The 9924-nt window shown below is 37.0% G+C and overlaps 1 protein-coding gene across 1 annotated transcript; it reads left to right on the plus strand.

Moving 5' to 3' along the window:
- Window positions 1-85: 85 nt before the first annotated feature.
- On the plus strand, window positions 86-8719 carry LOC6524962 (protein no-on-transient A). The gene is made up of 5 exons (XM_002100766.4): window positions 86-527; window positions 1404-2685; window positions 2886-3188; window positions 3257-3312; window positions 4387-8719. The coding sequence occupies exons 1-5, from the start codon at window positions 177-179 to the stop codon at window positions 4492-4494; spliced, it is 2100 nt and encodes a 699-aa protein (XP_002100802.1). The 5' UTR covers window positions 86-176; the 3' UTR covers window positions 4495-8719.
- Window positions 8720-9924: the final 1205 nt, after the last annotated feature.

Consider the following 9924-nt stretch of genomic DNA (forward strand, 5'->3'; position numbering starts at 1 on the left):
TATTGTTCCATTTCACACAGACCAAAATCGGCATTGTGCCACCACCTTTGCTGTATACGTCTAATCGTTTCAAGTGCTTTGTTCCTTTACATTCAGTTTTTCAATTTTGAGGACAGTTGTCAAAGAGTTGTAGCAAGCACTGTTTTAATACAAAAAAAGGATATAATATTAATAAAATGGAAAGTGCGGGGAAACAGGACAATAACGCCACACAACCGTTGCCCCAACGCCAGCAGCGGGGAAATCAGCAGGCCAACAAAAATCTCGGAAAGCACAATGCTCAAAAACAAAATGATTCCGTGGATGGATGCCCGGCTGAAAAGAAGTCGAGATTCGGTGGTCCAAATGCCCAGAATCAGAACCAGAACCAAAATCAAAATGGTGGTGGTGGTGCAGCTGGTGGCCCCAATCAAAATAAGAACTTTGGAAACAACAAGGGTGGGTTCGCTGGAAACCGCAATCGCAACAACAACAACAATCGGGCTGGAAATCAAAACCGGACTTTTCCAGGCACTAACAATGCCAATGTAAGTTATCTTAATTTAATATATTTGATTAGATTGCCGGGAACTTAGTTGTATACAAATATTAGGTATTATTCACTTTTTTCGGGTGTACTTGCCACATACATATTGAAACAAACGTATACATACATGCATATTATTGCCGTTACTGATAATTGTTGCAAATTTATTTATGTACAAATGTGCAATTATTTAGCGATCATATGTGTGTGTATTTGTATCGAATACATACAAAATGAACATTTGTAGCCAAATATGCAGGTGAATGTAAATACATAAGTTCATATATGTATATGTGCGACTTTTCTAAATAAAAAAAAGTGACATATTTTATAATGGTTTGCTTAATGGTTTGCTTATTGAAAAATTGATTAACCACAACCAATTTTGACTCGTATAGTAGACTTTGCTAGGATCCAAAACTATCGCGTGCTTATTGAACTACAAATAGTAAAATTGCGCAAATTGCTTACCTTAGTCTATAACCTGTTTACCCTGGCAGTTAAAGCATAAAATCAATCGGATAATTGGTGCTAGATAGTTTTTATAACAACCAGCAAGAGATTGTGAATTGTATACATTATAATCTAGCATCTGTTGACCTCTATCCCTTAGCTGCTAGGGCTTGTAAGCTTATCACATATTAATGCTGTATCTGCTGTACATGTATAAAAAAAAACTGCATTTATATGGGGGGATAGTAAATACCTCTACGTTTTAGTGGCCCGTCTGTAGCACCAATTCAATCGATGTTACATCAGTTCGTATCCAAATTGTGTAACTTGCACGTCTTTGGCTAGATTGAATTGACGGTACTCCAGATGTGGCTCACATACCAATCTCATTTTGTACTTATTCAACTGTATAACACAAATATAGCAAAAACCCAATAACGAAACGTCAAAGGCGGTCGGTGCTAATGCACCTGCTAAGAACAATGAACCGCAAACTGCAGCTGCTGGCCAAAATCAAGCGAATCAGAACGCCAACAAGGGCCAAAATCAACGGCAAGGGCAAAACCAAAATCAAGTCCATGGTCAAGGAAATCAAGGAGGACCTGGCAATCAAGGAAATCAAGGAGGAGCAGGCAATCAAGGAGGCCAAGGAAATCAAGGAGGCCAAGGAAATCAAGGAGGACCAGGAAATCAGGGAAATGGTCAAGGATTTAGAGGTCGCAACGTTGGTAACAATCAAGGTGGCGGTTTCTCCGGAGGTCCGCAGAACCAGCAGCGTGACAACAGAAACCGTGGTGGTCCACGGCCTAGCGGAGGTCCTGGTGGTATGATGAACAACACCAATATGGGTGGTGGAGGTGGTGGTGGTCCGCGCGGCGGTGAGGACTTCTTCATTACCCAGCGGTCGCGCGGCCTGTCTGGACCAACCTTTGAGCTGGAACCGGTAGAAGTGCCCACGGAGACCAAGTTCTCTGGACGAAATCGTCTCTATGTGGGCAACCTGACCAATGACATCACCGACGATGAGCTGCGCGAGATGTTCAAGCCATATGGCGAGATCAGCGAGATATTCTCGAACCTGGATAAGAACTTTACATTCCTAAAGGTCGACTATCATCCCAATGCCGAGAAGGCCAAACGCGCCCTGGACGGATCGATGCGAAAAGGTCGCCAGTTGCGGGTACGATTCGCACCCAATGCCACCATTTTGCGGGTGAGCAATCTCACACCGTTTGTGTCCAACGAGCTGCTGTACAAGTCCTTCGAAATCTTCGGTCCGATCGAGAGGGCTAGCATCACCGTCGACGATCGTGGCAAGCATATGGGCGAGGGTATAGTTGAGTTTGCCAAGAAGTCATCCGCCAGCGCCTGCCTGCGATTGTGCAATGAGAAATGCTTCTTTCTGACTGCCTCCCTACGGCCGTGCCTGGTGGACCCGATGGAGGTGAACGACGACACCGACGGACTGCCGGAGAAGGCGTTCAACAAGAAGATGCCCGACTTTAACCAGGAGCGGAGCATTGGTCCCCGCTTCGCCGATCCCAATTCGTTTGAGCACGAGTACGGATCGCGCTGGAAGCAGCTCCACAATTTGTTCAAAACCAAGCAGGACGCACTCAAACGCGAGCTGAAAATGGAGGAGGACAAGTTGGAGGCTCAGATGGAGTACGCTCGCTATGAACAAGAAACTGAACTGTTGCGTCAAGGTTAGTATATGCCACGATTTAATCAGATTTTCCAAAGACCAATGCTATTTTAACAATTTGCCCATAGTAATAATACAAATAAAGTGTTAAAATGGTTAGCGCAACATATTTAAATTGCTGCTTAAATGTCAGCTATCAGAAATCTTCGGGCGATCTAAAATGAATTTCTTCTCTATTAAATACATACATTTATCTTCCAGAGCTACGAAAACGCGAAGTGGACAACGAGCGCAAGAAATTGGAGTGGGAGTTGCGCGAGAAGCAGGCCGAGGAGATGCGCAAGCGCGAGGAGGAGACAATGCGACGCCATCAGACCGAGATGCAGAGCCATATGAATCGGCAGGAGGAGGACATACTCCGTCGGCAGCAGGAAACACTGTTTATGAAGGCGCAGCAGCTTAACTCGTTGCTGGATCAGCAGGAGGGATTTGGAGGCGGCGGCAACAACTCCAGTTTTGACAACTTCGGCGGAAACAGCAATTCGCCATTTGAAGTTTTTAGAGGTATGCGATTTAATATCTATTTTTCAATGATCCTCTTTTAATATAACCGATATTTGCTTTTGCAATAGGCAATAACAACAACAATTCCACAATGATTGGAAACAATTCTGGCCCCAACACACAGGTATGTCCAAGTCCAAAATACTATACAACGAAATATTCAGTGCCACCAGATTTGTGGTTGAACGACTGTCTATAACCCAATACATAATATACTTTATGAAAATTCATATAAATTACATACTTCTCGGGCAATTCTCCAGATCGGGTCAATTTCGAAAAGTTATAACCGTTTTTCGGGGAGAATGTAGAGATTCTAATAACATTATAAAAGGGGCGGGTAGCAACTTTATTAAATGTAACACAGGAGGATTATTCTTTAAATGCGCTGATGCTTTTGCAATTATTTCTGTAAATCAAACTTCAAAACTGGGATTCGCATACTTATCTTCTCTTATAAACTCTATATGTTTTGGGTGGCTGAAAAATAATGAAAAGTCAAAAGATGTCGCTATTCGCCGCGAAATAATTCACCATCTTTATTCTTAAAGCTAGGGATCATCGAAATGCAAGTTTAACTCTTGGGTTTGTGAATTGTGGTAGCACTTCTCATTCTTAACTAGAGGTTAAGTATTAAAACCTCAGATCAAAGTTGTGTTATCATCTAATAAGTAAATCTGTCGAAATCGTTGGAGTGTTTCGTATGACAGCAGTTATAGCTTCTTCGTCTAAGGTCCATCTGCTCAAAGGTGAATCTTGAAACCATATAAAACTATGCGAGTTGCTTAAATAGAAAAGAGTTATAAATAATCTCTGATAGCTGCTTTCATCAGCCATTTCGTTTATATCTGCAGGTTGGGAAAAATATAAATTATATATATTGTGGGATACATTTAGGATTTTTATATGTATTTTATTTTGCGTTGTGATTAACATGTTTAATCATAAAACTCATTAATTTATTGTGCTTAAAGTGCTTGTAAACAAAGTCAACTCCTTGTGCATACGAATCAGAAGTTGGGAATCGTGATTTGATCGGTATATTCGTTTTGGGAATTTGCGGTTAGTTATTTAATAATGGGATTGGGTGTGGTGGGGCCACAGACACAAATATAACATAATTCCCCTCTTTTTGAATTGGGCTCCACATGGCTAATGCAACACTCAATTGAACACTTGTATTTCCTTGCTTGAATAGGACTCCTTCGCTTTTGAATTTGGGGTTAACAATATGAACCAAGGCGGCAATCAACGTGGAAATAATGGCGGAGGAAATAATGTCCCATGGGGACGACGACGTTTTTAGACACTGGATCAATCAAACATATGAGGATGAGATTTGACGTACTCTCAAATATTAATAACATTTCACATTTTAACTTTGTTCGCTTGCGAGCAAACAGAACGAACTTGCTTAAAAGGATCGTCTTGTCGAATGCACCCAAATATGATTTGATTTAATATTTAGTCAAATATTATCAATCGTCTATCGGTCATACATTTTAGAGGCAACTAACAAACTATGAGTAATGACACGCAAAGGATGAACCTTACAAAATATTATACAATTTGAATCCCAAAATGATTGCTTATAGGTGCAACGCTGCACCAAAAAACGAAATCATTACGTACATATGCTTATTCATATCTATAATTTAAGATTATGTATGTGTCGACTACATTCTCCAGTAATTTAATTCTTTTTTGTCCATCATTCAAATGAAATATATATAAAGATATATTGCTAATCGACTTATTTGATCATAAAACAAAATATAAAATAATTCAAAAACGTAAAAAAATACTTCGAGAATCTGGTGAGTATTCCGGATGAGCGCATGGACTTGATCTGGTCTGGATCCTTCATCTCATTCGATGTCCACTAATGGATCTTTAGGTTGTGCAGAAATATTTTAAGCATTCCCAGTATTTTGTTGATCCCTTCATTAATTTATGATTAACAACTTTGTTTCTGGAAGTAGTCAATTACAAGACTAAAAATTTCTTCAGTCTAAATTACATATAATTTTCTGTACATTTTTGTCAATTTTAACTATTGATCTGGAAAATAAGAACTTTTTCCGCATTTCTAACATTAAGTTTGGTAATCATTTTATTTTGCTTTTTGTTACATTTTTTTATATGTTTATTTATGTTAATTTTTGTCTCCTACCCTTTTTTTTTTTGTAAACTATCCTTGCTATTCTACCAAATAGGTAGAAATATTTATCAAAGCTGAGTATTTTAGTAAATGGAATTTTCGGGAAATGATTTTCGTGATTGGGGAAAATGTAAGGGAAAAACATTCAATGGATACATTTCTCGCCGATTTTGGATGCTACTGGAAAACACTTCATTCCTAGACCTAGATTTTGGTCATCTACGCCGTTTTCTTGCAAAATCCCAGACCGCTATGAAAAATTGCTGATTTCTATGTTAACACAAACACTGTGTTTGTGTTTTATATCCTTTAACCTTTCATGTTGCTTAAAAATACATAGGCAGACCCACACAGCAGCAAATTAAATGTAGATGTTATTAATTGTCATACAAATCATTTTAATATATATATATTAGAATATGGAAAAGACTACTTTTTAATCAAACAAACACTGATCTTTGAAATCAAACATGAAATATTTACATTTTGATTAATTCTGGGTGTTGGCACAGAAAATTAATAATTTTAATAAATTAATAAACAATGCCGTGTATAGCATCTCTTTCATTTTTTTAATTTTGCCGGGATGAAAAATAAACCGAAATGGACTTCCAAAGTTCCCATGCGAACGTTACAATGTCATATTGGAATGAAGATGTCAACTTATGTTATTCGGGATTTACCTGTACTTATCATATTAATATTCTTATACCCTTACAGAAAGTATTTTTGTCACAAGTTGCAACGCATCAATGGAAAGAATTCTTAGACAGCATCTCACCATAGCAATTTAACTTAACGATTGTTATTTCAACAATTTATTCGGGCCAGTATTTTTTTTTTAGTTTTAACGAACGCTGTATTCGAGTACCTCGACTATAAAACACCCTGTATATTTAGGGGTTTTATGGTATACAAGCAGCAGGGACTATTTCCGCGCTGCTCAGCCATCTGGAATCTGTCTGCTTAATCTAAATTTTAATCTATAGTTTCGCTCAAGATACGGACAGACAGTCGAGTCGACAAGAAATCCCCATCTCAATTAATTACAGATATCAACAAATCTAGTATACTCTGTTACTCCGCAAGTAACAAGTATATAGACTTCCAAGATAAAACTAAACTATCGGATGGGTTGCTGGTTTTGACTACCAATTGACCAACAAGTTGGGCACAGTATTGTTAACATTTGAGAAATGTTTTACTCTCGCATCGTAATATTTATTTGGCTGAAAATCGGTTATGAAGAACAAGGCATTGCATATGGTTTTTAGCAATCAAAGGCGATAAATTTGTGTAGTTATTGTGGTTTATGGGAAAAAAGGGGGGTATTGTGAAATGAGGAATGTGGGTTAATAAAACAACGTCTCGCGATTTCCCATGAAAAATGCTCTCTGAGAAGGATGAATATTTCAATGCCATGGCGATTGGGAAAAGGTAATGCCTGCCCTTGTGAAATTTTTATTAATTTACCTCCATACAGCTTAAATAATTTAATTATTTTCATATTCAAGTTCTTTTACAGGTTTATTTAATGAATGTATGATGACTTGCATCGTATTGCATGTACAATGACATTGGAATCTTTTTAGACGGAACGTCGCTCTATTGCACTTGGTGTAATATTGTGAACACGATTAATATTTGCACTTTTGGGATAATGTCTTTTATGGCACAACTATACATTTGGGGATCAAAATCGATTTCTTCTCACAATGAGCAGCTTTGCTGTACTCTTACACAATTTATTTTGAAGAGGCCTGAACTTCGGGTGCATTTTGCTGAAATGTAGGGTATACTACCTTTCGACCTTAGGGAGTAGTAGCTTTTCCCTCGCTTATTTCTCATTTGTCTCCTCCTTCCAATCTTTCAAAACAATACTGGTTTCAATAAACTATACGTTTATAAAACATCTAACCGCTACTGCTTCTCGCCTATTGTATAATTTTATCACAAAAAAAAACATCAATGAATGATTATTAAATGTTTTAAAGCAATATGTTGTGGCCATTCATATTGATTGAAACATGAAACTTTCAGCCAAGTTCATTATCATACGCCTAAATTATGCAAAATAATGCACATCAGCACATTAGTGGGCGAATGTCAAGAGTAATCTATGTTTATAACGAAAATAATGGTTAAATGGATAAAACACGTCCAAATTGAAGTAGGAATTGGCAACGGATATCTGTTAAGTTACTAATCTTTTCTTCTAACTTCCTAAAAACAAAACAGTGATTCAGACTTACTTCAAAGGTTTAAAACTACAAAACTGGATGGTTTCCGTCTCAAAAAGTAAATTGGTAAAGCATTTTATTTGTGATTTTTTTTTATAATAAATGGTGGGTAGTCGGTTTTGAATTTTTTTTAATATGGAATGACTGCTTCTATAAGCTCACAAATGAAAAGTTTATCTGAATTGGTGCGAACTTGTTCTTTGACGCATTTAAATCGATATATTTATATATCAAATCATAGATTAATGTTCTTAAATCAGTTGGATAACTCACAACTAAATGTATTGCATTTAAATATGCATTATATGTATATTAATATACAGAAATACTTTGGTTATGTAGTACTGTAATAAAATGCGTTCGGCGATCAATCAAACATACGATAATCAAGTACGAGTATGTTTATTTATTTTAATGCATTCAATCGAAAATAGATTATTGCCTAAGACTGGCTATATAAAATATCTACTAAATTGTAGCGACTGAAATATAAATTAAAATGTTTGTTTTGTGGATGAGATTCTTTCTAAAATATTTGCGTGTGGATTTTTGGGTTCGAGCCAGCGATTAGCTGTTTTTTCGATGAAACTCTTCAGCTTTGGCCGAAGATGATATATTTTCAAGATCGCAATACGGTGTCTTTGCTCGCAAATGAAGTCCAAATCGACTGGCAGCAAAGCGCTAACTTAAATCAGGTAATCTATGTTAAAAAGCCTCCAGCACTTTTAAGCTATAAAGTGTTTCTTAAAGAAAATTAGCATTGTTCGATCAACGTTGCTTGGTTCTAAGAGACCCTGCAACGTGGGCCTGTTGTCGATTTTCCGTTTATTTTTTTTTTGTATTTATTATGCAGCACTTCCTTAACTGAGCTGCATTATCAAAATACTCAAACCAGAATTGTTGACTAATCCAGTTTATGTTTGCAGGAGATCAAACGTCTTGACGATCCTATAAATGGCACTACCTCAAACATCACCCTACCAGATTTGGATTCGCATATAATGGCTTTCATATTGGAACAGTTCTCGTCTGATGTGCTTTATACAAAAATTGTACAAATTGTTGGTGGCAACTTTAAAAACCACACTCAGCTGGATAAAATATTATTAAAAAATGCATATACAATTTCATTTGGCCAATTGTTTTATAATTATTTGGGACGGACCTGCGATGGGCTGAAATGAAGAGCTGATTTAAAAAGTATCAAAACAAATTAATTAAAATAAATAACATCACTTAATTTGTCTACCTACTGCTTTAATTTAACGTGTAAATAATATTATTTAACGGTATTAATCACCGGCTGTTTACTTATGATACCAATCTGGCAACACTGCAAAACTGATCTAAAAATATATTTCAACTGCATTTTACGCAGGATAACTGGCATTTAAAACTATAAAGAGCAAGCAAAAAGAAAGCTTATAATTTAATATAGCTGAATAACAGGCAAGCTATTAATTTTTTTATTTATTTTATGGCGAAACCAGCTTGACTTAATGGCTTGCCATATTTCCGGCAACATAAAATAATGCGCCGATAAGCCTAAATTAAATAGGACTTCATTATAATGTTATTTCCAGTGCGGTTTTATTACAGTGTACCTTCAATTTGCGTCTGCTTAAGGTTTGTGTATTACTTCCCATTGGAAACAACCATAACCTGTCCTAACTGCTAATAATTGTTTAATGGCGAAGCAGCAGATATTAAAAAGTAGCGCGTTGCCTTCGCATCTATTTGTATTTGCGTGTGTGTGTGAATACCGGGGCTTAAAATGCATATATACATACATTTCGGATTTGCCAAAATCTCAGGCTTATATACATACATGCAAACATATTTACGGGGGATTTTGTACGACTGGATTCATTTGTTTTTCGGGTCATAAAAAAAGCGGAAAATGGAAACGCTAATCTCGGCTAACCAATAACAACGAAAACCTTGCGCTGCCGCTAAATGTTATCTCTTGTTTGAATGTCAGCGCTTAGAGAGCGTCTTCGCACGTATGTATGTACGTTACATACATACGTATGTATGGATGGATGGACAAGCTTCCAGCGGTTTGTGTGTATGTATGTACTTGGCTTGCACGAAAGTTTCAGTTTCCTATCGAAACACGTCTTAAATGTGTATTTATCATCGGCTGTGGTACGAAATGCACGTCGGTGTATGCGTGCGTACGTAATAGTTGATATTTCTCTTTTTTTTATTGTTACAGCACGGTTGCGTGTTATGTTTTGCATTTTGTTTTGAAAGCTCCAAAAGCTGTGCTTTATGTAAAAACATACATACATACGTACTCTTGCCAATGTACGAATGTTTGATTGCACGATTG

The sequence above is a fragment of the Drosophila yakuba genome, chromosome X (genome assembly GCF_016746365.2).
Source record: "Drosophila yakuba strain Tai18E2 chromosome X, Prin_Dyak_Tai18E2_2.1, whole genome shotgun sequence".
Lineage (NCBI taxonomy): Eukaryota > Metazoa > Arthropoda > Insecta > Diptera > Drosophilidae > Drosophila > Drosophila yakuba.